At 40.6% G+C, this 26960-nt stretch overlaps 1 protein-coding gene across 1 annotated transcript in view; it reads left to right on the top strand.

Annotated features, from left to right (window-relative positions):
- Positions 1 to 25439, top strand: part of LOC121273409 (protein piccolo-like) — a 66152-nt gene extending 40713 nt beyond the window's left edge. Inside the window, exons 4-5 of the mRNA XM_041180592.1 lie at positions 22887 to 23067; positions 25228 to 25439. Coding sequence (XP_041036526.1) covers positions 22887 to 23067; positions 25228 to 25439 — 393 coding nt within the window. The remainder of the gene's footprint in view (positions 1 to 22886; positions 23068 to 25227) is intronic.
- The last annotated feature ends 1521 nt before the right edge of the window (positions 25440 to 26960 follow it).

Here is a 26960-nt window from a genome sequence, read left to right as displayed (position 1 = left end):
TTGGGCCTGATTTTAACTTTGTTCAAATAGGTGAGTTTTGAGTGAGTTAAAATCTTGCCTAATATTACAACTGCCCAAAATGGAATCAGAAATTGCCGGAAACACTCAGCAGGTCAGACAGCCTCCGCAGAGAGAGAAACATTTCAGATCAATGAACCTTTGTCAGAGCTGGAAGCTGTTGAAAGGTTAATTGTTTATTTCTTCAGATTTCAAGTTTTTCGCTTTTGTAGCTGACTATCTGCTGATAGGGGATGGGTTGGAGAAATCATAGTCTTAGCACCTTATCCCAGAATAGAGCCTGAAATGCACATTGTGAAAGGGATCTTGTACCCTCCTCTGAGAGGGGCTTGGTCAAGGGGGGCATTCAGTCACAGGGAGGGGGTGCCTACCTATAGAACCATGACAATACGTCCAATCATAAATAATATCTGAACGCCAATTATCTGCATTGTTCAAATAACGTGCTTGTGAAGAGTGTACTGAATGCCACGATAAGAACCTGAAAGCTGATCACAGATGAAGCATCTTTTCTAATGGCTTATTTTTGTACTGTAAAAATCATTAAGACATTTAACAAATAAGTATGTAGTCATTTACTGTTTTATGAATGTAGATAAAGGCTGTTACATTGTATTTGTTTTGAAAATTAGCCTCACAATTAATTATCATAAAGAACTTAATGGTTCCTTAGTGGAAAAAATATAAATTACAATTGCTGACACCATAGATCTCCTATCTGGCATGTAAAGGACAGAAAATTACATGAGTAGGAATCTTCAAGCATTTCAGTTAGTGACACCAGATGCTGCAACAGATGTTGAAAGTCTGTAGGAGGGAAAAAACAAAGTGATACATTTAGAAGCTGCTATTTATTCTGGGCAGCCAAGGCAGACTTTGTCAGTGCTGTGACAATGATTGGGTTTCTGCTCAAATTAATGGTAATTTTTTTGCACCCAGGGAATATCTATATGCATGTTTTTTTTTTTATTCATTCATGGGATGTGGGTGTTACTGACTAGGCCAGCTCACTTATAATTACCCTTGAGAAGGTGGTGGTGAGTTGCCTTCTTGAACCACTGCAGTCCATGTGGTGTAGGTACACCCACAGTGCTGTTAGGGAGGGAGTTCCAGGATTTTGACCCAAGGACATTAAAGTAATGATATATTTTCAAGTCAGGATGGTGTATGGCTTGGAGGGGAACTTGCGGATAGTGGTGTTCCCATGTGCCTGCTGCCCCAGTCCTTCAAGCTGGTAGAGGTTGCGGGTTTGGAAGATGCTATTGAAGGGCCCTTGATGAGTTGATGCTGTGCATCTTTTGGGTGCATGTGAACCATGAAATAAAGTCTATGGCCTGAATTGCCATCCCCAAGGCAAGTCAAGCCATTTCCCATTGTCGCAATCCCACCTCCTACCTAGAATTTTCCACCTATGCTCTTTCATCGTGTGGTAGTGGGGACAGGCTGGAGTAGAGGCCTGGAGCAGTCACATGACTAGGAGTGTATTATAGACCCTCAAACAGTCAGAGCGAGATAGAAGAGCAAATATGTAGGCAAATCTCTGAGAATGCTAAAACAGCAGGGCAGTAATAGTAGAGGATTTTAGCTATCTCAGTATTAACTGGGATAGTTTAAGTGTAAAAGGAATGGAGAGAACATAATTCTTGAGGTGCATTCAGGAGAACCTTTTTGGCCAGTGTGCAGCAAGTCCAACAAGAAAAGGGTGCAGTTCTGGACTTAGTTTTAGGAAATGAAGCTGGGCCGGAAGAAGGAGTGGCAGTGGGAGAGCATTTTGGTGCTAGTGATCATAGCTCAATTAGTTTTAACATAATTATGGAAAAGGACAAAGATAGAACAGGAGTTAAGGTTCTAAATTGGCAAAATCAATGTCAAGAAGCTTGCAGGGTAAGATAAGGCAAAAAGGGAAATCTTATGTCAGACACTGAGAACTCAGTACTACAGGAAGCCGAGAGGAGTCTCGAAAGTGGAGGGGTGAAATCAAAAAGGAAATTTGGAAAGCAAAGAGACGGCATGAAAGAATATTAGCAAATAAAATCAAGGAGAACCCAAAGATGTTTTATCAATACATTGGGTAAGAGAATAACTGAGGAAAGGGTAAGGCTCATAAAAGACCAAAAAGGTAACCTGTGTGTGGAGGTGGAGGATGTGGATATGGTTCTTAATGAATACTTTGCATCTGTCTTCACAAAAGAGAGGGACAATGCAGACATTGTAGTAAAGGAGGAGGAGTGTGAAATATTGGATGTGATAAACATAGGGAGAGAGGAAGTATTAGGGGGTTAGCATTCTTGAAAGTGGATAAGTCACCAGGCCTGGATGAATTGTACCCCAGACTGTTCAAAGAAGCCAGGCAGGAAATAGCAGTTACCCTTGTTCATGTCTTGCCAATTATATTGTTAAGTAGTCGTTTGGTAGTACAGAACTTGATTATTGCTTAAAAAAAAAGACATTTTGTCTTGCACTCATCAGGACAATTGCAAGAATACCAATGTCAGGGGAAGCAACAACTTTATATTGTATGAGAAGAGAGTGCTGATTGATTGGCAAGTGGATACTGATTGGTAGAGGCATTGCCATGGAGAATACTCCAGTTAATGGTGACTGACAGTTAACTGCCAAGCATTGTTTGAAATTTAAATCAGGCAGCTTGACTATGACTGGTCAAGGCATTGCCCTGAGGAATGAACCAGTGAATGGCTATCACTTATTTGGTTTAGCTGAAACAGGTGCATTGGATGTACATATTCTTTCTGTCTACAAAGAACAGGGCCCTGTTTATTAATATATGTAGCTTCCAGCACACATAAATGTATCACATTGCAAGCCTGACTGACAATTTCAAATTGGTTGTCAGCGTAATTCTTAGCACACTGAGGATTATTTAGCAAATGCTGTCCAATCGTGGAATCACATTGAATATTGGACACTGTGTTTTGAGTTTTGCAAGCCACGGAATGATTGGGACGGCCTGTACCTTGCCCACTGGGAACAGCAAAAGAGACATGTTTGATAAGTGATATGATCTGCCAGTCTTTGGGATGTACGGTTTACATACTTAGCATCACACTGGCAGTGAAATTCATATACCACATTATTCATTTGTGTGATAGGCAGAGCTTCTTTCTCACTTAACAGCAGCATTCTGTTAGTGGCGAATACCACTTGTGTTGCTACTGCATAGTAGCAGTGTGAAACAGCTAGCTTCATCTGTTGCTCAAATTTTTGAGATAACTTCCCCTTCCAGGGTAATCTGAGGGCACTTTTCAGGGCTGAAAGTGATGGCCTTAGGCCCATTTATGAGTTTGCATGATATACAGTGTGAGATGAAATTTGATTCAGCAATGGTAATGCCATTGAATATCAAGGGTGATGGTTAGATTCTCTCTTGTTGGAGATGGTCATTGCCTGGCACTTGTGTGGCATGAATGTTACTTGCCACTTGTCAGCACAAGCGTGGATATTGTCCAGGTCTTGCTGCATTTGGACATCGACTGCTTCAGTATCTGAGTTGTGAATGGTGCTGGACATTGTGCAGTCATCAGTGAACATCCACACTTCTGACCTTATGATGGAAGGAAGGTAATTGATGAAGCAGCTGAAGATGGTTGGGCTGAGGACACTACCCTGAAGAACTCCTGCAGTGATGTCCTGGAACTGAGATGATTGACCTCCAAAACCATGAGCACCTTCCTTTGTGCTAGGTATGACTCCAACAAACGGAGGGTTTTCCCCCTGATTCCCATTGACTCCAGTTTTGCCAGGGCTTCTTGATGCCACACTCTGTCAAATGCTGCCTTGATGTCAAGAGCAGTCAGCAGTCACTCTCACCTCACCTCAGGTGTTCAGCTCTTTTGTCCATGTTGAACTAAGGCTGTAATGAGGTCAGGAGCTGAGTGATCTTGGCAGAACCCAAACTGAGCATCAGTGAGCAAGTTGTTGCAAAGTAAGTGACAGCTGATAGCACAGTTGATGACCCCTTCCATTTCTTTACTGATGATTGAGAGCAGACTGATGGGGCAGTAATTGGCCAGTTTGATTTGTCCTGCTTTTTGTGTACAGGACACACCTGGGCAATTTTCCACATTGCCGGGTGGATGCCAGTGTTGTAGCTGTACTGGAACAGCTTGGCTAGGGGAACAGCAAGTTCTGGAGCACAAGTCTCCAGTGCTTTGGCGGGAATATTGTCAGGGCCCATAGCCTTTGCAGTATCCAGTGCCTTCAGCTGTTTCTTGATATCACGTGGAGTGAATTGAACTGGCTGAGGACTGGCATCTGTGATGCTGGGGACCTCCAGAGGAGGCCAAGATGGATCTGGCTGAAGACCTGAACTTCTGGCTGAAGATTGTGTAAGGTCATCAGAAATAAATTTTAATCTGGGGACATGGTATATTACAAAAGAGAAAGACAGAAAGAGTGGAAATGCCCAGGTAAGGTTGTAGGCAATAATGGAAAAACAGTAATTTTACAACCGGGCAATCAAAATGTTAGGGTACTTTCCTTGAGAAGAATTGGCACTGATTATACATTTGCAGAATCTGAGCAAGTAACAAAAGATCACAGACTTGTGAATGGAACTCTGATTGTAGGAGAGAGAGATTGTGTAGAAGAATGAGTACAGGTTGTAGTTTGACAAGAACAAGAACCATAGAACAGGCTAGAAATGCCACAAGAAGCAGAAGCCCTTATGATTCCAAAGTTTTAGTCACTAATATCAAATTGTAAGATAAGTTGATAAAGGATGCCAAAAAAAGAGTTGGAAAGTTAGAAAGAAATTGGTGTATACGGTGAAATACCGGATAGGGGATAGCCAGCCTTATCACACGTAGATATGCACAGAAAAGCTGCTTCCTGATAGCACGATAAGGCTAAAGCCAGACCAGTAGCTCAGGGTTTTGAGGAAAGACTTGATGATCAAGGTGTCAGAGTGGATTCCCTTACTGTAGAAAAAGTGAACTTGAAGATTTTCTTAACTCTTTTAGCAACATATTCCTGGTAATGTAAATTGATTGATATAAAAGCTGCATTTTTGCAGCGTGAGAAATTTCAGAGAAGTGTTTTTGAAACCACCCAAAGAAGCTGGTGATATAGAAGGGAAACTGTGGAAATTAAACAATGTGTTTATGGGTTAAATTATGCATCAGGGGTATGGTATCTCTCAGTTAGGTCCATCCTGTTGAAAACAGAATACATTAAGCTAAAGGCAGACCCAGCAATGTCCCACTGATATCACAAGGAGAAGCTAGCAGGTATCTTTATGATGCACGTTGATGATTTTCTGTGGGGAGGTTCTGCAGTGAGAAATGGGTGATAGATAAAATAAAGAGGGAGTTTAAGATTGAAAGCCAGGCTTCGGGGGCCTTTAAATATAAAGCGTTAGACATTAAGCAGAATAAGTCGAGAGTGATCTTGGATCAACAATCTTATTTAGAAAATGTCAATCACATCCCAATGAATTGAGCCAGGTCCTCACAAAAAGAGGATTTTGTAGCCAAGATATAAACAGATCAATCATAATGTTTGATTGGACAGTTGAACTGATTGTGCACTCAGACGTATTGGAACTGAGCACTATGATGAAACATGCTGCAACTGAGGAAGTTCTGAGAGTAAATAAAACGTTACAGAAATTAAACTCGGAGAAATACGCATTCAGGTTTCCAGTTCCAGAAGATATGAAGTTAGCCCATTTTTATTGATGCTTCATTTGCCAATCTTCCAGATGGATATTCTAGCTCTGCAGGATTTATCATTTTCTTGGCGGGAAAGAACAGTAAATGTTGCCCACTGGTCTGGAAAGCAAAGAAAATAAAAAGGGTAGTTAAAAGCACCTTAGCTGCTGAAACACTGATGTTAGTAGAAGCAATAGCTATGGTGGTGTACTTACCTAATATTCTTAAGGAAACCTGTGGTAATCTGAGGTGCAGTACGCCTTTCAGAGAATGTGAGCAGATTGACCACGTGACTGTATTACCCTATTGCTGTGTAGCGCAGGCTACAATGTTAATCAGTAGTTTAGAGTAGGGCCTGGTTTGAGAAGCACACATTGTGTTAGTGCTCTGTTACTTTTGTTAATAAACAGCATGTGCTTCAACTTACTTTGGTCTCTGCGTCTGTGGTACCTTGTTTGCCAACTTACTCACCAGCAGATGGGTGTGTAACTGTGATCATTGAGCAAAGCCAACTGCTAGAATTAACATAACAAAATTCTATACAAGGGGCAAACTGAGAAAGGTGTGGATAACTGCTCTCTTTGGGATAATGTTTATCCTATAAAAGTATAACTAAAAAAAAAAGGTTGAAGATTGACCTTTCAGGTATAAAGGAAATGTTGGAAAGAAGAGAGATTTCCAAAATAAAATGGGCTGGATGAACGTCACCAATTGTTACACTGCTTTACAAAGAGAAATGCTTGCTCCAGTAAATTATTAGATGCACTGGAAAAGGGATGCCTTGTGTTGTAATAAGAACATGGAGAACCAATATTTTATTTGATTGCTTTGTAAGGATTTATACATGTTTAAAAAAAAGGTTTTGTTTAAACAATGGGGAACATGGGATCTGTTAATGGTTGTTTGTACGATAACGTGAGACAGAGTTGTTATGACTGATGCAGTTGGTAAAGCTGAGTTATTTAAAAATTCCAGAGGGAAACTTTAAAAAACTGTCATAACCTATAATTTGAAGTGTTAGTTTGAGATGCGACTCTAAATTCAGGAATCAGGCCACCAGTTCTCGAGGTTTTACATTAAACTACATGAAACATTTTATTAATTTACACAGTTAAATATATATACACATGTATTCAAATTACTACTATCATAACTTTTAACAAATCCCCAAACTAATCTCCATTAAGGCAACAGCAACCCATAGACATAACCAAACACCAGGCAAAGCATTTTTACCTTATGAATTCAAAATGAGGCTCTTTTCACTTTGGTTCCTGTGGAGACAGTTGGAGGCTTATAGCTGTTGTTGATCTCACATTGCCTCTGCCCTGCACACACTAAACTGCTGAAGTTATGGCTACCACTGCTCATTAAATGTAAATTCTCATTGTAACACCAGCCTCTTCTAACAATAAAACCCCTTTCATAGCACCAATGTTATTAATAATATAAACATATGGCTTGATATCCGCTAGGTGTCAGTTTTCATCCCACTTTTTGAATGGTCTATCAAAACACCCAGACTATCTGGTTTTAATCCAGTTAAGACACACCCATAGGCTAAACTCCTATTTTAAAAGAAAAATGTTTCCCAATAATATTATAGAGATTAATAGCTTCATGACAGAGGCGATAAAAAATATAAGTTTGTTTCTTTGTGATTCATTTTTTGAAAGATTGTTCTTGTGTTTTCTAAGCATTTAATTGAAAAATAAGAATCTATTAATGTCTCATCAACTACATTGTTAACGTTTGTTCTGTCATGTCAATTACATTGTTAAGATTAAAAAAAGGGTATTAATTGTCTTTGAGCACAAATAAATAGGGGACCTCCTGGACCTGGCATGATGTCCATCAACAGGTCCAGGCAGCGGGCGGTCAAGGGGGTCATCCGGCCTGATTGTCTGTCCCTCTACTGTGACTATGTTTATGGCCGGATGGCCCTGGAGAGGAAGCTCGCAGTGTCTGTCAGTACATTAGAGGCTTTCCATGATCGGTGGGCACCACAGGTGCTGGGGTGTATCATCGTCCCCAGAAATGACATTTTTATTTCATTTTGTATGTTTCTTTTGGTGTTTTGTTTTAGTTACAGTGCCCCACCAGGGGCTGTTTACCCCATCCGATTTATTGATTTTTCTTAAATTTATTGATTTTTGTTTCATTTATAAGAGTTTACATAAGGTAAACTCCTTGTAAGTCTGCTCCTGGGCCTGGCCAAAGTGGCCATCAACAGGCCTAGGCAGCAGGCAGTCAAGGGGTTCATCTGGCCTGACTGTCTGTCTCTCTTCCGTAAGCTATGTTCACAGCTGGGTATCCCTGGAGAGGGAGCACACGGTGTCAACTGGTATGCTGGAAGCCTTCTGCAATCGGTGGGCACCGCCCCACCAAGAGCTTTCACCCCCTTTTGATTATTATTATTTGATCATTTGTTCTTGCAAAAGAGACTATAACTAGGGGATAGCTGGGACACTCGGTTGTGTGGGAGGAGATCTGTGAGACTGAACAAGTCACTAATATCTTTAAACCAAGAAAAGCTCTGTGTCTTAGTTTTGGCTTCGTCAGCCAGTTTGTATCCTGTTAACAGCTCTGACCATCATTTTCTAATTCTCATTGGATGCAGGCGTGGCGCTGGAGGATTAGAGGGCTGCCAATGTTGCATCTATGTTTAACAATGAAGCGAGGGATGGACCGATTAATTACAGGCCAGTTAGTCTAACTTCAATAGCAGGAAAATTATTGGAATCAATTCTGAGGGACAGGATAAATTGTCATGTAGAAAGGCACAGATTTGTTAAGGGAAAATCATGTCTGAATAACTTGATAGAGTTTTTTGAGGAAGTAGCTAAGAGGATTAATGAGGATAATGCAGTTGATGCAGTCTATAATATTAGGATGTTCGGAACTGTAAAGGTTAATGCGGGACTGAGGAAAACTTACCACCCCCATTATGCTGTGGGGAGTCACATGGTGTAGTGGTGCATCTGGTAGAGGTTGAAGTGAAGATAGTACCTTGTCAAAACTGTATATTTTATATATTGATATAGTTATGTGTTATTAATAAAGTTATTGTTCAACCATACAAGCCTCTAGACCTCTTCATGAGACAACATATAACCTTACAACCTGGTGACAACAGATTAAGGACCCCAAGATCCCTAAGAATGAAGAAGTAAAGAAATTACAGTCTGATCTGAGAGAAGTGCACCTAGCCTGAAGACCTTGAATGAACAACTGGAGATTGACTAAGAAGGGAGGTTGAAGGGCAGAAGAAAGATCCACTGTGCAGCATAAAAGGACACCAACAGAGCTTATGGAGGTCTGTTGCGGGACCTGATCACAAACAGAGTCAAAGGACCAAGCCAAATTGCAAAATGGTGAACAAATTCCAAAATAAAATACTGAAGTAAGCTTTTAAATGCAACGCAATAATCAGGCAACTCTGGCAAATCAATTGTTTAATGAGCTTGAAGAATGCTGCAGCTCAGATCCAGAATCAGCGCCATAACACACAGGACTGGGCACAAATAAAACAAAATTAAAGAGATTTAATTTACCATGGGTGGTAAATCAACACTGCCAGACCAAGGCAGATGGAAGGGCCAGACCAGGTGCAAAATTGGGCATTAAGGAGAAGAAATTTTTAAAGATATATGATGGCATCAGGCTTGAATAAGAAAACATAAGCTTAAGTGAATACATTATTATATTCAGTAGGTCCAATAGCCAATGACATAATTGCTAGACAAGGAATAAATGAATCTTCCAACAACTTTGAAGAGGTCATGAAATCTTTTGACACCAATTTTAACCTAAGAAGCAATAAAATTTTGGAACGAACACAATTTAACCAGAGAGTCCAAAAGCCTAGGGAACCCATAGACTCTTTCACAAATGAATTATACAGATTGTCTGAAGGCTCTGTCTATGGTGACCTTAAGTTGGATCACATAAAAGACCAAATAGTAGTGGGAGTGGCTGATAGTTTTTCAGAAGTACTCCAATCTAAAGAAAACCTGACTTTGGAAAAAAAAAACATCCAGGTTGCCAGGCAATTGGAAATCCACCAGCAAAACTGATCCATTTTGTGTGGTGAAGCTAAACAGTGGTACAAATCAACCCCAACAATCTAGTTCACAAAGCAACAAATGGCAAGGAAAGCATTACCCAAACAAAATACAAGATAATGGTAGACCATGTCAGCATTGTGGTGCCTATGGACTTCGCAGACAGGAGCAGTGTCCAGCAATCACTGTACAGTGCTTTCACTGCAACCACCTAGGACACTCTGGAAAGATGTGTAAGTCCAAAACCTCGAGACGTGTAGAGGATCCCAAACAAGTCCATGAGATAGATGAGCCGCACCAGGAAGAAGTCCAACAATGCTTCTTGGGAGAAATCAAGGATTCCAGATTCAAGTTTTGGAATGCTAACATAACTATACATGGTCACCTCATAGATTTCAAGTTAGACACAGGAGCCAGTGTGACAATCCTGCAATTAAGGAACCATGGCTAGTGAAACAATATCTGAAATCATCTAGAACGCAGTTATATGGATCAGGAGGGATCAAGCTCCAGGTCAAAGGTACATTGCAAGCAACATTCTAATATAAAAACAAACAATAAGAGGAGACATTATATGTGCTCCACAAACAAGGACTTTCCCTCCTGAGCAGGAAACCCTGTGTCAACCTCAATCTCATCCAAAAGATTGAGTTTAACCAGCATGGATCTGGTTCCGATTTTAAAAAGGATTTTCCAAAAGTTTCACTGGGCTGGGATGACTGAGGACTGAATACAGCATAACACTGAGAAACAATGCCAAATACAGCATAACACTGAGAAACGATGCCAAATACAGCATAACACTGAGAAACGATGCCAAATACAGCATAACACTGAGAAACGATGCCAAATACAGCATAACACTGAGAAACGATGCCAAATACAGCATAACATTGAGAAACGATGCCAAATACAGCATAACACTGAGAAACAATGCCAAATACAGCATAACACTGAGAAACGATGCCAAACTGGTGTGCTTGTTTACGCCACGGAAAATATCACACCTGCTTATGAAGCAAGTACAACAGCAACATGATGAGGTGACCAAAATGGGGGTCATCTCCCTCATCACCGAGCCAACAGAATGGTGTTCCAGATGGTCCCAGTTCCAAAGCCAATTGGGTCCATTCACATCTGTGTTGACCTGACATTACTCAACAAGGCAGTGATGAGGGAAATCCACCCAATGTGCTTGGTGGACGGCAGCTTGACCAAACTCTCCAAGAGCAGAGTGTTCTCGAAACTTGATGCCAAAAGCAGCTTCTGGCAGGTTCCGTTAGGCGAGAAATCTAAGTTGTTGACAACTTTTACCACTTCATTTGGCAGATTCTGCTTCAATCGTTTGCCCTTCAGCATTAACTCCGCATCCAAGACTTTTCAGCGCACTATGCCGGCCATTTTAAAGGCCTGAAAGGAGTCATCTGCCATATGGATCATGTCCTTGCCCACAGTACAACTGTTGAGGAACACAAAAGTATATTCACGGCTGTCTTGAAATGCATGCAGGAAGCAGGATTGATGCTGCGTGAAGAGTGCAAGCTCTTGAAGTATTCCATTCAGATCTTAGGTCATATTGTGAGCAGTAAAGGCAGCATGGTGGACCCACACACAAAACGAAGAGAATGAGCCCGGGCAGGTGGAAGGCGTGTCAGTCGGAGAGGATTTTGGAGATGGTGACCATCATTCAGTTAGATTTAAGATAGTTATGGAAAAGGATAAAGTTGGGCCTGGAATAAAATTTCAAAACTGGGGAAAAGCTAATTTTACTAAGATGAGATTTGGCCCAAATGGACTGGGAGCAGCTACTTGCAGATAAAACTGTGTCAGAGCAGTGGGAGGCATTCAAAGAGGAAATAGCTAGAGTACAGGGCAAATATGTTCCCGTAAATACAAAGTGGAGACCAAGTCCGAAGAACCCTCGATCTCAAGGGACATAAAGATTAGGATTAAGAAAAAAAGAGAAGCTGATGACAGATACCGAGGGCTCAATACAGCAGAGTCCCTAGAGGAGTATAAACAATGTACAGAGGAGCTTAAAAAGGAAATTAGGAAAACAGAGAATGCTTGAGAAAGCATTGGTGTGTAGAATAGAGGAAAACCCAAAGGGGATTTCTAAATATATAAAGAGAAAGAGAATAACTAGGAAAAGAGTACGGCCAATTAGGGACCATAGGGGTAATCTGTGTGTGGACCCAGAAGACGTGGATACAGTCCTCAATGAATATGTTGCGTTGGTCTTCACAATGGAAAAGGACGATGCAGGTATAGACATCAGGGTGGAGGACGGTGAAATATTAGAGGAAATTAACATCGAGAGAGGGGGTACTAGTGGATTTAGCGGCCTTAAAAGCAGATAAATCCATAGGCCCAGATATGATGTATCCCAGGCTGTTGAGGGAGACAGTAATTTTCAAATCTTCTCTGGCCACAGGTGAGGTGCCAGAGGACTGGAGGATTGCTAACGTTGTCCCATTATTAAAAAAGGGAGGAAGGGATACATCAGAAAATTACAGGCCAGTCAGTCTAACCTCAATGGCGGAGTAGTTCCTAGAAAGATTTCTCAGGGACAGCATATACCTGCACTTTGAGAGATGCAGATTAATCAGGGATAGTCAGCATGGATTTGTTAAGGGAAGGTCGTGTTTGACAAATTTGATTAAACTTTTTGAGGAGATTTTTTTGTTTTTTCACTTACCCGGTGAGGAGGGGAGATGAGCCCCGAGGGGCTCTTGTTTCTTGTCAGAAGCACCCGGGCGGCCGGGCGCAACCCGCTCTGCGGACAGTGGCAGGTGGGGAGTTTGACTGGGGCAGTACACCTGTCACACCGTAACGCAGGTGTCCTAAGGTGAGCTCAGGGAGGACAGAAACCTCCCAGGGAGCAGAAGGGCAAAAGCTCGCTTGATCTTGATTTTCACAACATTCAAGGTAACCAGGAGTGTTGATGAGGGTAATACATTTGATGTGGTTTATATGGACTTTAGCAAGGCTTTTGATAAGGTCCCTCATGGCAGACTAGTCAAGAAAATAAAAAACCATGGGATCCAAGGCAAAGTGGCACGTTGGATCCAAGATCGGCTTAGAGGCAGAAAGCAGAAGGTGATGGTAGAGGGATGTTTCTGTGACTGGAAGTTGTTTCCAGTGGGGTTCCACTGGGCTCGGTGCTGGGGCCCTTGCTGTTCGTGGTGTAGATAAATGATTTGGACTTAAATGTAGGGGATATGATCAAGAAGTTCGCGGGTGACATTAAAAATGGTAGGATGGTAAATAGTGAATGATAGGACCCTGGAAAGTACTGAAGATCAGAGGATCTTGGTGTGCATATCCACAGATCCCTGAAGGTAGCAGGGCAGGTAGATAAGAGGCATATGGGAGACTTGCCTTTATTAGCCGAGGCATAGAATACAAGATCAGGGAGGTTATGCTGGAACTGCTTTAAACACTGGTTAGGGTATAACTGGAGTACTGCATGCAGTTCTGGTCACTACATTATAGGAAGGATGTGATTGCACTGGAGAGGGTGCAGAGGAGATTTACCAGGATGCTGCCTGGGCTGTAGGGTCTGAGCTATGAGGAAAGATTGGATAGGCTGAGGTTGTTTTCCTTGAGCAGTGAAGGTTGAGAGGGGACCTGACAGAGGTGTATAAGATTATGAGGGGCATAGGTAGGGTGGATAGGACAGTACTTTTTCCATTAGTAGAGGGGTCAATAACCAGGGGAAAAGATTCTATTCCAGTAGCAGCATTGTGTTTAGGGACTATCAGACACAGAGTTGCAGAATGCAGTTATTGAGAAAGAAACCCTCGCAGTAATGTAGACTTGTGAAAGGTCCTCTGACTATATTGTTGGGCTGAAAGCGATCATGGAGATAGAATACAAACCATTGGTCTCACTATTGATGAGAAAGAGCTCACCTGGATGCCCTCCAGAATTCAGAGTTTTTGATTGAACCTCATGCACTTTCCATATTTGCATATGAGATAAAGTACATCTCAGGGAAGCATCACACTGTCTAGGGCTACAGTCTACCATTCTGTGACACACAATGTTGATCTGATCGATGAGCTTGAGTCATATTCCCAACTCAGGACAACACAATTGCTGGCGAGCTGCAAAACGCTTCAGCAGATATGCTAGGAGCAGATGGAAAATGAAGAGTGCATCCACATCTGTACACATCTGTCCACATTCACATCTGAAAATGAAGAGTGCATCCACATCTGTACACATCTGTCCACATTCACATCTGAAAATGAAGAGTGCATCCACATCTGTACACATCTGTCCACATTCACATCTGAAAATGAAGAGTGCATCCACATCTGTACACATCTGTCCACATTCACATCTGAAAATGAAGAGTGCATCCACATCTGTACACATCTGTCCACATTCACATCTGAAAATGAAGAGTGCATCCACATCTGTACACATCTGTCCACATTCACATCTGAAAATGAAGAGTGCATCCACATCTGTCAGTGCTACCTATAAGATTAGTCATTGCAGCTTCCAAGTGGCAATATTCTTAAATTTACTTCAAATAGCCAAAACGCTTCACTTTTATTGATGATCTGCTAGCGTATGATGAGCAGTTGGTCATTCCTGTCTCACTCCATCAGGAGATTCTACAAATCTACCAAGGCCACTTGGGCATCGCCATTTGCAGAGCACATGCCCGGTCCACAGTGTGGTGGGTGGGAATATCAAGAGCAATTGAACAGATGATTTTAAACTTCCAGGTGTGCGCACTGCACAGACCAATCCAGAGGGAGTCCCTTATCCCCGCACTGTTGCCTACCAGACCGTGGGAACATTTGGAAATGGATCTATTCGTATACAATGACAAGTCCTTTCTCCTCATTGTTGACTATTTCTCTTGGTGGATCAAAATGTAGGCTGTTTGGGGGGGTCAGACAAGGCAATGGAATACACAATGAATGGGAGTATACTGAAAGGTGTAGAGGAAGTGAGTGCGTGTCCACAGATCCCTGAAGGTATCAGGACAGATTGATAAGGTGAGGTAGCATGAGATGGTTAAGAAGGCACATGGAATCTTTTCATTTATTAGCCCAGGCAGAATATATAAGAGCGGTGAGGTTATAAAACAATATAACTATATAAAACATTAGTTAGGCCACAACATGAGTATTGTGTACAATTCTGGTCACCTCATTACAGCATGGGGGAGACAGTGGCATATTGGTAACACCACTGGAAATTCAGAGACCCGGTCTAATGTTCCAGGGACATGTGTTCACACATGATGGAATTTAAATTCAATTGATAAATCTGGAATATAAAACTAGTCTCAGCAATGTTGACCATGAAACTACCATGGTCAACACAAAGAAGGTTCTGAAGAAGAGTCATATGGGCTAAAAACATTGACTCTGTTTCTCTCTCTACAGATGCTGTCAGACCTGCTGAGTTTTTGCAGCATTTTCTGTTTTTGTTTCATTTCCAGCATCTGCAGTATTTTTGCTTTTATGAAACTACCATTGTTTTTTGTAAAAGCCTATTGGTCACTAATATCCTTTAGGGAAGGAAATCTGTCATCCTTACCTGCTCTGGCCTACATGTGACTCCCGATCCACTGCAATGCGGTTAACTCTTAACTGCCCTCTGAACAAGAGCAGTTAGTGATTGGCAATAAATACTGGTCTTGTCTGTGAAGCCCACATCCCATGAATGAAAAAGGGAAAAAAAATGAAGGATATAATTGCATTCGAGAGGGTACAGAGGAGATTTACAAGGATATAAATTGCAGCTATGAGGAAAGATTAGATAGGCTGGGGTTGATCTCCTTGGAACAGAGGAGGCTGAGGGAGATTTGATTGAGATGTACAAAGTTGTGGCAGGCCTGGATAGAGTGGGTGAGAAGGAATTATTCCCCTTTGCAGAGAGGTCAGTGACTAGGGTGCATAGATTTTAAGCGATTGGTGGATGGACTAGATGGGAGATGAGGAAAAGCATTTTTCCCCAGAGGGTGGTAGGGGTCTGGAACTCACTGCCTGAAAGGGGAGTAGAGACAGAAGCCCTCACTCATTTAAAAGGTGTCTGGATATGCACCTCAAGTCCTGTAACCTCCAGGGCTACGGACCAAGTGCTGGAAAATGGGATGAGGCTGAGTAGCTCATTTTTCAGCCAGTGAGGACATGATGGGCCGAGTGGTGTCTATCTGTGCCATAAAATTTCCTACATGTTCAAAAGTCACTAAATATCTGAAAAGGAAGGATGTGGGAAGAGTGTAAGGGAGTGGCAATAGATGAATTGCTCCTGAGGAGAGCCAGAATGGACACAATGGGCCAAATGACCATCCTCTGTGCTGTAACGATTCTATGATTCTACCTCTGGAAGGAGGGCTGAGGCAGGAATGGAAGTGGGTAGATGCTGAGGTCGACAGGTTAGAATGGCCATTTCTAATGTTATGATTCACATAGAGACTTATAACTTTTAAAAGAAAAATAAATGTCCAAGCAACTGACAGAAATCAACCAAAGGACAAGATTTCACATTTTAAGACCTTTACTGTAATAAGCTAAAATCCACATAAATCAAACATTACTTAAGAAGCAACTAATGCATCTAGCTGAAGGAAAGATACTTTCACATTAACTAACTAATGCATCCGAAATTATCTTACAATGCATTTCACAGTGCATTGCACTTCTGACAGATACCTAGCATTGGAGGATCAGTCTCAATTAAGTTACTTCCAACTTTCCAGTGGGCTCACTTCTCGAATCTTCCAGTGTTCTCAAAAAAAATCATTTCACTCTGCTAAGTAAACCAGTGTCCACCGGCAAGGCCCACCTTAGCCACTCCTTGTTCCTTAAATCACCAGAGATTTGATCAGTCCCTTTTTCTCCTTTTTGAACAGTGCACCAGCTCTCACCAGCATCCAATTTGGTTGCTAACTAAAACAGGAATTTTCTGCTCTCCAAAGCTCTTCCTTTCTCTTTCAGTCTCTGTGTCTCTATATCCAAAAAGCAGCTGTTCCTTTTCTGTGTCAAGTTGTGAAAACTGTCACTTGATTTTCAACAGGTTTCAGTTTGGATTTTTGTTTTCCATGACAACCAGATTACAAGGCAGAGTTTAAATACGACCACCATCACCCTTGTCCAAAACATTCTGCTTCACTTTTAATTAAATGAAACATTTTAAAACAGAACTATTCTGTGAAGCCCCTCATTTGTTACACTGTTCACCAGAACATCAGCCCAGTTCAGTAAATGTCTGCTAGGCACCCCATTCCTCATCCCTCACCTCTTCACCCCCACCCAGCCCCAAACCACCTCTCACCCACCCCCATGTCCTCTCCATACCCCTATACATCCTCCATGCCTCCTCACATCTCCCATGCTCACTCCTATCCCCAATGCCCTTCCATGCATCCTTCATAACCCCCCCCCCCACATCACCCGTGCCCCTTCATATTCCCCATGCCCTTTCAACTCACCCATGCCCATACACATCCTCCACATCCTCCATACTCACTCACCTGACCTCTTTGCACGACAGGTAAACCATCTGTTCAGCTAGGTAGCCATTTATTCAGCCTAATTCAAGGTTTTCAATGTATTCAGCTCTAGAACCTTTTTTGACACAGTTGTGGAATGGAATCCCATTATGAATGGCTGGCTGAGCTCCAACCCCCATAATGTATTTAGCTATGTATGAGTTGTTTACCAAGCTGTTATGGGGACCATGTGCTTTGTTTGACTGACAGTTATTTGAGCTACTCAGAGAATTATATTTCTTTGAATTAAATGCCTGATTGTTTATTTTGACAGCTATATGAGCACCAAATAGAATTAAACCATTTCTCAAGGTGTGATTGAATGGATGTCTGCTTCAAAGGCTCATCAAATCTCTGGACTTCAAATCAATGTAAAGATGAAAACAGATAACACATTTAAAGCAGATTCACAATACAATTGAATGCAGAAGAGCACTTTATCTGCTGGATAAAAGTGTTCTAATGCATGTGAATACTGACACAATGCTGGTCAATTTAATGTTCACTTACCTTTTAAGGACAGAACCCTATGATAAATCACTGCATTAAAAACAAATTTAACTTATTATACATGATCTAATTATGACAGTTGAAGTTGACAAGACTTTTAATATTTACCTGTCATAAGGTCCCCAACTCCACAACAGGTTTCCTCCAAAGTTTACAGCTCCTCTGAGGTGCCATGAACATCTTAGAACTCCTATTATTTCCATGGAGAAAGAGCCTTTCTCCATGGCAATAATGGGAGTTCTAAAATGCCCACTTACACAATGTAGTAGGCGAGGGCAGGATTTTTGCATGCAGGCTCACTACCCTCACACTTATCCTGGGGCCATAAAAATCCAATACGATGGAAAAGAGGGCAGGAATCCTGGAAATAGGTCCCATTTACCATTTTTAAATCACCCCCACCTCCATTCCAACACAGAGGGAGGCATAAAAATCCATGCCTATTCTAGAATTCTATTAATTTAAACAGTCTTCAGCATTCTGCAACATCTCTACAAGTAACTGTAAATTGTTAAATGCTAGCCCTAGTACCTCCATCTCCCCCTGCATTATTACTCAGGTATGTAATTCCTTGGGTCACTAGATGTGCACTCAACTGTGCTTAGTATTGGGAACTAACAAATGAAATATTTTGTTGATATGGAAAGGATACAATTATGGAAATAAAAAGGGAGCTTACCACTTTGGAAGTTTACTGCAGCCATTTCTTTATTTCATTTTGATGTTAATTTTGTAATTTCAGTTCAGTCATCAAAATGACACTGAATTTCTTAAAGCAAAATATTACAGATGTTGGAAATCTGAAATAAAACCAGAAACTGCTGGAAAAAATCAGTACGTCAGGCAGCATCATGGAGAGAGAAAGAGTTAACAGGCAGAATTCGACTGACCTCCAGGAGGTGGGAATAGAGACGGGGGTCAATCAGTTTAACTTTGGGGGTGGGAAAGCTTGTAGGAATGATAATTCAGGACAAAATTAATCATCACTTGGGCAAATGTGTATTAATTAGGGAAAGTCAACATGAATTTGTTAAGGCCGAATCACGTTTAACTCACTTGCTTGAGTTTTGAGATGAGGTAACAGAGGAGCTGGATGAGGGTGAGAAAGAAAAATTCTAAAGGAAGGACGCACCTTCTGCAACTAACTTAAGGAATTAAAAATAGTATCAAATTGAAAGAAAAAGTTTATAATTCCTCAAAGATGAATGCAGGACAGAAGATTAGGCGGGATATAAAGAACAGCAAAGAATGACTAAAAGACTAATGAAGGAGAAATTAGAGTTCAAGCGAAAGCTAGTTAGAAATATAAAAACAGATAGTAAGAGTTTCTACATGTATTTATAAAATAAATGAGTAAATAAGGTGAACGTTGGTCTTCTAGAGAGTGAGAATGGGAAATTAATAATATAAAATAATGAAATGGCAGATGAATTGAACAGATATTTTCCAAAACAAAAACAGAATTACCTGGAAAAACTCAGCAGGTTTGGCAGCATCGGCGGAGAAGAAAAGAGTTGACGTTTCGAGTCCTCATGACCCTTCGACAGAACTTGAGTTCGAGTCCAAGAAAGAGTTGAAATATAAGCTGGTTTAAAGTGTGTGTGTGGGGGTCGGAGAGATAGAGAGACAGAGAGGTGGTGGGGGGGGGTGTGGTTGTAGGGACAAACAAGCAGTGATAGAAGCAGATCATCAAAAGATGTCAACGACAATAGTACAATAGAACACATAGGTGTTAAAGTTAAAGTTGGTGATATTATCTAAACGAATGTGCTAATTAAGAATGGATGGTAGGGCACTCAAGGTATAGCTCTAGTGGGGTTTTTTTTTTATTTTTTATTTTTTTATTTTTTTTTATTTTTTTATAATGGAAATAGGTGGGAAAAGGAAAAACTTTATAATTTATTGGAAAAAAAAATATATATGAGGGAGACAGAAAGCAGGAAACTACAGATTAGTTAGCTTAACATCGGTTGTAGGGAATCTATTTTTAAAGAGGTTACAGCAGGATGCTTAGAAAATCTCAATGCAATCAGGCAGGGTCAACTTGCTTTTGTGAAAAAAGATATTTTCCATCTGTATTCACTGTAAAGGATACAAATAACATCCCAGAAATAATTGTGAATCAGGAGGTGAAAGGGAGGGAGGAACTTAAAACAATTACAATCACCAGGGAAGAGACACTGAGAAAATTATTAAAAATAAAAGCTGACAAGCTCCCAGGTCCTGATGGACTTCATCCTGGAGTTCTAAAAGAAGCGGCTACTGAGATAGTAGTTGCATTGGTCTTAATTTTCCAAAATTCCCAAGATTCTAGAAAGGTCCCATCAGATTGGAAAACAGCAAATGTAACTCCTTTGTTCAAGAAATGAGGGAGACAGAAAGCAGGAAACTATAGATTAGTTAGCTTAACATCGGTTGTAGGGAATCTATTTTTAAAGAGGTTACAGCAGGATGCTTAGAAAATCTCAATGCAATCAGGCAGGGTCAACTTGCTTTTGTGAAAGGGAAATCATGTTTAACTAATTTATTAGAGTTGTTTAAGGATGTAGCAAGCAACATAGATAAAGGGGAACCTGTGAATGTGATGTATTTAGGTTTCAAGAAGTCATTTGACAAGCTGCCACATCAAAGATTACTACGCAAAATAAGAGCCCATAGTGTAGAAAGCTATGTGTTGTCATGGATAGAGGATTGGTTAGCTAACAGGAAGCAGAGAGTAGGCATAAATGGTTCATTTTCAAGTTGGCAAAATGTGACGAGTGAAGTGCTACAGGGATCAGTGGTGGGACCTCAAATATTTACAATTTATGTCAATGACTTGGATGAAGGCACCGAGTGTACGGGTGCTAAATTTGCTGATGACACAAAGATAAGTAGGCAAGTAAGTTGTGAAATGGACAAATAAAGTCTGCAAAGGAACAGAGATAGATTAAATTTGTAGGCACAAGTTTGGCAGTTGGAGTATAATGTGGGAAAATTTGAACTTGTCCACTTTGGCAGAGAGAACAGAAAAGCAGCATATTATTTAAATGGAGAGAGATTGAGAACTCAAGTGCAGAGGGATATGGGTGTCTTGGTACATGAATCACAAGTGTTAAGAAGGCAAATGTAATATTGTCATTAATTGCAGAATGTAATATAAAAGTAGGGATGTTTTGCTGCAGTTATACAGGGTGTTGGTTAGACCACATCTGCTGTACTGTATACAGTTTTGGTCCCCTTATTTAAGAAAGGATATAAATGTGTTAGAAGCAGTTCAGAGAAGGTTTACTTGACTGATGCCTGGGGGGGGACGGGGGTGGGGGGTGGGGGGTTGGGGGGGAGGGGGGTGCGGAGGAGCAGAGGGGAGATTGTCTTTTGAGGAAAGGTTGGACAGACTGGGCCTGTATCCATCGGAGTTTAGAAGTTTGAGAGTTATTAAAAGTTTGTAACATATAAGAACCTGAGGGGACAGAGTGGATGCTGAAAGGATGTTTCCCTGTCTACGAGAACTAGAACCAGGGGACACAGTTTAAAAATAAGGGGTCTCTTATTCAAGATGGAATTGAGGATTTTTTTCAATCTCAGAGGGCCGTGAATCTTTGGAGTTCCCTTCCCTGGAGAACAGTGGAGGCAGGGATATTGAATAATTCTAAGGCAGAGGTAGATAGATCGTTAACCATCAAAGGTGTCAAAGGTTATCAGGGGTAGATGGAAAGTGGAGTTGAGGCCACAATCAGATCGGCCAAGATCTTATTGAATAGTGGAGCAGCCTTGAGCAGCCAAATAGTTAACTCCTGCTCCTAATTCATATGTTTGTAATGTGGTAAATGTGGTGTACATAGAATTCCAAAAGGCATTTGATAAAGTGCAATACAACAGGCTTGTGAGTAAAGTTAAAGCTCATGGAATAAGAAAGGATAATAGCAACATGGATATGAAGTTGGCTGAGTGACAGGAAATAGAGAATAGTGGTGTATGGTTGTTTCTCAGTTTGGAGGAAGGTTTAAAGTGGGGTTCCTTAGGGTCAGTGTTAGACCCATTGCATTTCTTGATCTATGTTAATGACCTGGACTTGGGCACAATTTCAAAATTTGTGGATGACACAAAGCTTAGAAGCATTGTGAACTGAGAAGGAGATAGTGTAAAACTTATAAAGAATATAGACAGGTTAGTGGAATGGATGGACAAGTGGCAGATACAATTTAATACAGAGTGGTGTGAAGTGATTCATTTTGGTAGAAAGAATGAAGAGTGACAAAATAAAATAAAAGATACAATTCTAAAGGGAGACCAGTTAACAGACCTTGTATGTGCACAAATTATTGAAGGTGACAGGGCAGGTTGAGAAAGTGGTTAAAAAGCATACAGATCATGAGATTTATAAATAGGAGCATAGACCAACAAAAGCGAGGAATTTCTGGTAAACCTGTATAAGACAATGGTTTGGCTTCAGCTGGAGTATTGTATCCAGTTCAGGGCACTGCACTTTGCCAAGGATCTGAAGGCATTAGAGAGAGGGCAGAAAAGATTCACGAGAATGGTTCCAGGGATGAGAAACTTCACTTACATAGATTGATTGGAGAAGCTGGGGCTGCTTCCCTTGGAGAAGAGAAGGTTGAGTAGAGATTTGACAGAAGTATTCAAATCATGAGGTGTCTGGATAGTATAGATCGGGATAAACTGTTCCTGTCAACAGAAGGATCAAAACCAGACGACACAGATTTAACATGATTTACAGAAGAAGCAACTGCAACTTGAGGAAAAACATTTTTACCCAACAAGTGGTTAAGATCTGGAATAGAGTATGATAGAGGCAGATTCAATTGAGGCTTTCAGAGGAGAATTGATAATTATCTGAAGAGAAAATATTTGCAGGGTCACAGAGAAATGGCAAGGGAGTAGGACTTGTCTTGCAGAGAGCTGGCATGGACATGACGGGCCAAATAGCCTCCTTCTGTGCTGTAAACATTCTACGATTCGACATTATCAGTGATCAAATTACCCTTTAATTACATTATTTAGATAAATATACTTAATTATAATGGGCTCTGATTTTAAATTATCTCCATAAATGTCAGTGAGTTAATTCTTTTGAACCTTTGCCATCTTGTTCTTTCTCAGGTACTGATTGACTTGTCTAATAACTCACACTTTGATAACACACTGAAGTGGTATTCACTAAAGGACCAAGCGGAAAATATTGACCATGCAAAGTCCCATTCTGGACAAAGCAGCCAGCAATCACCAAAACCTTCAGTTATTAAGAGTCGGAGCCATGGTATCTTCCCAGATCCATCCAAGGGTATGTGACATTCATTCCTTGTTTCTCTGAAGTGTTACTGCAATTCATTTTTTGTTGATATCTTTGCTCATCTCATAAATATATATTTTATGCCATTGCACAGAGGAAGGAGATTTTATCTTCCACTTGTTGCCAGGAAAATCACTAGGAGGTATACTGGTTCGTAGATGAAAGTACATCCCTGAACAATGAGGTGCACCCTCATTCCAGAACTAAGAGAATACTTTGTGGTTCTAGCATTAAGTTGAGAATTGGAAGATGATCTGAAACAGAAATAGTTACCTTCATGTTTATAAATGTTTCCAGCCTTAAATGTATTATTACAATAAACAAGATTCTGAGATACATATTTGAGTTTTGAAGTTGCTCTGAGTTGCCTTGGAAACAAAATATTATTTGTTTGCAAGAGCATCAGACACTTTTCAGCCAGTTGGTATCTTCTGACTGAGTGATTTGAGGAATCTGGTCAACATGACTGAATTGATTTATAAATAATATTATGATAAGAGAAAGATTCACAAAACAAACTCTTGCTCATATTACATTGTTGATGCTATCATATTTATTAATTCCATATTCTGTCAACTTTTCACAAAATAATTATATTTTTTCTAAGTTTGCTGAAATAAGAATGAATATTAGTGATAGAAACAAGAGAATATTAGTGATAGAAACAAGAGAAAACAATGCTGTTACATTCTTTTGTCCTCATTCAGCCTAGTAGATTAACTTTTTTAATTCCCTGTGGTATGAAGAGTATTTATATTATTATTGACAAATACATTGATTTTATTTTTTATGTATGCTGCATCTGACATTGTATGATGAAATTTTCTTCCTCACCCAGATAAATTTGCAATGCTATTCCGTCTATTAATGTTCTAGAATTTGTAATGTCACAGATTGTTCCATGTGATTATGATGCACGTTGTATCATTGTGTAAAGAAAAACTCTGCTGTGGCGAGTGGTTGTCAGTAAACATTGTGCAGTCCTGCCATTTATCTGGCAGAAAACAGGTTCAGAAGTGAACATACTACTGGAATCCCATCACCAAGAATTTTTTTAGGGCCAACAATTCTTGATTTCCTGCTTGTTAGCTATGAATGACAAGCAGATACCTTCACAGTGGAGTCAATATAGTTCCTTATGGTGGGCGAAGAAAAACAGACTTAGAGAGCAACCTATGCTCTGTAACTCTGATAATCTCCTTGACTCTAATTGGAAAGCATTGGTGGAGTGCAGGCTCTCTCTCATTAGTGCCTTTGCCACAAATAGGAATAGTCTTGCTGGGATGATACTCAGTACAGTACTGTGGGAGTGCTGCACTGTGCAATGTGCTGTAATTTGGGTTAAACATGAAACCAAGGCCTCATTTGCCCTCTCAGGTGGACGTGAAAGTTTCCATGATACTATTTCGAAGAAGAGCAGGGAGTTTCTCTCGAGGTCCTGGCTAATACTTATCCTTCAGCTGATATTTATCAAATAGTCAGGTTATCTGGTCACTATCATGCTGCTGTTTGTGGAAGTGTCATGACAGAATGGACATTCAAAATGTTGAATATTCCCTTAAAACAGTGGTGTTTGAACTGTGATGTGTGGGTTGCATGTAATCTTCAAGAATTGGCAATTGAACCTAACAGTTCAGGTCCAATGGTGCTTAATATTTTTTAATTGTTGGTTTGACCTGTTTGAATCTCTTATGCCTAGTTTGCAAAATCCTTCCTTAGCAGAGTTGTCTCTTTGCTGGATGAATCTTCAATCTGAGCACTAGGGGTTATTGGCATTAAAAGCTTTCGATATTTGCATGTTGATGGGCATTTCATAAATATTTCTGTTTCTACAGGGGTGGATTCACTCTGCCTGCTTCCTGCCCAGAGAATAAAAACATAAATCCCTATTCCATGGTGCCCGTTTGAATTCAATCAGACTTGGATCCGAAAGCATAAACAAGACATTTCCCTGTAAAGGGGAGAAGGGCCTATCTTACAGATTACTTTAATACTTTGTTAGCTAATTACAGAGTAGCATTAACTATGGTCGCTGTCAAGGAAGAAACGTATGGAGATTGGAAAGCATAAAATAAATCACTCAAAATAAATAAAATGAATCATCTCAGTGCAACTGATAACCACGTTGATCGTCACTGTTTATTTCCCCAGAGATGCACGTGCCCACCATTGAGAAATCCCAGAGCAGTCCTGCCAGCTCAAAATCATCTTCAGAAGGACATTTCCGTTCTCATGGGCCATCGCGAAGTCAAAGCAAAACCAGCGTCACTCAGACCCACCTGGAAGATGCTGGGGCCGCTATTGCTGCAGCAGAAGCCGCCGTGCAGCAGCTCCGACTCCAGCCAAGTAAACGACGCAAATAACTTCCTCAGCATGGCAGCTTAACGTTCATCTGTTGCCTTTTGTCTTAGCTCCCTAAAGTTTCTGAGCCTCTGTTATTCCAGTTTTCTTCAGTTCTCTCTTACTGTTTGCACCATCTGCTCACTGTATGTAGTCGTACCTCTCTGTGTAGCCGTACTTATATATCACTGATCACTTTCCTATAACTGTGACTTTTCATTTAGGATAAGGCAGTGAAACTGGCTGTTCCTGTACTGTTAGCCCCTTCACCAACACAATATGTTGTGAATATATGGATTTGAACAAAATATCTTATGGATACATCAGTGTTGCACAAAGATCATATTTATTAGCCATTCTTTTGACTAATGCACCCCTTAGCTTCATTTTAATTTTATTTTCTCCCTGCCCTTGAGCGATTTCAGTCACACGCTAGGCAATTGACCAGCTGCCAGACCATTAGAAGTGACATTCTGAGCAAACCATAAGAGATGTCCAAGAACAGCCTATGGCTGGAATTATACGGACCCTCCGGCCGGCAGTGTCTTTCGCTGCCGCCGAAGTCAATGGACTTTTGAACGGCTCTCGGCATTTTATGGCCCCGCCCCCGCCGCGACAGGACTGTAAAATTCCACTGATTCTGATAATGATGTTGCTCTCTCTCCCCTGTTTCCTGCGACCACGACCCAGAAATTCCTACGCTGGTAATTGTGTGCATGAACCCACGTCCTATAAATCCATGGGAGGGCATGTATGATAATAATGAAAATTACTTTTAAATTAGTTTTAAAAGTTTATTTCATATGAATCAAACTCAAACAAGCACAAAGTCTAGTGTAGAGCTTTGAGCATTTGCTGTCTGTAGTGAATAGGTGAATGGGTTGACAGTACCTTCAATCTTAATAAAAGCAACAGCCCACCTTACACAGTACTTACAGCTGTGCACTTTGGCTTAATTGGCTAATTCCCTGCAATTGAGTAGAATAGTCAAACAAAACAGACCTGCTAGTTGGAGTCATCCAGTTGGTCTGTTCACAAACTACCTTAAATTGTAAAATGCAATACATTGTGTTTCATCTTAGAAAGAAAACTAGGAGAGAAAAATTACCAATTCTGAACCTTTTCAATGCAAGACCGTCTTTTTTCACTTAAAAGTCTCTTTCATAAAACAAACCTCAGCTGCTTTTTTTGGGCTGTATGTGATATGCACCTAATTTCTTAACTTGATTTTGGGTATCATAAGCTATTATATGACAAGTAGTAAGACAAAGCAGAGCTTCCATACGTTTGGCTCCAGTACAAAATCTCTTATTGCTGAAAGGAAAAAAGCAATTACAAGCATTTGACAAGACTGATAAAAACTAACAAAACATGCACAATAGTGTGCATTATCAGTAAATATAGGATCAGCAAACTACTCTGCAATATCCTGTGACCAATGCAACACAAGATTTATGATGAAGCGTTAAACCTGTGGAAAATGACAACAACTTGCATTTATATAGCACTAATGTAATAAATCATGCCAATGCGCTTGAAAGGAG

This window comes from Carcharodon carcharias (assembly GCF_017639515.1).
Source record: "Carcharodon carcharias isolate sCarCar2 chromosome 13 unlocalized genomic scaffold, sCarCar2.pri SUPER_13_unloc_6, whole genome shotgun sequence".
NCBI lineage: Eukaryota > Metazoa > Chordata > Chondrichthyes > Lamniformes > Lamnidae > Carcharodon > Carcharodon carcharias.
The sequence above is the reverse complement of the archived record's forward strand: the minus strand, read 5'-3'. Positions and strand labels throughout refer to the sequence as shown.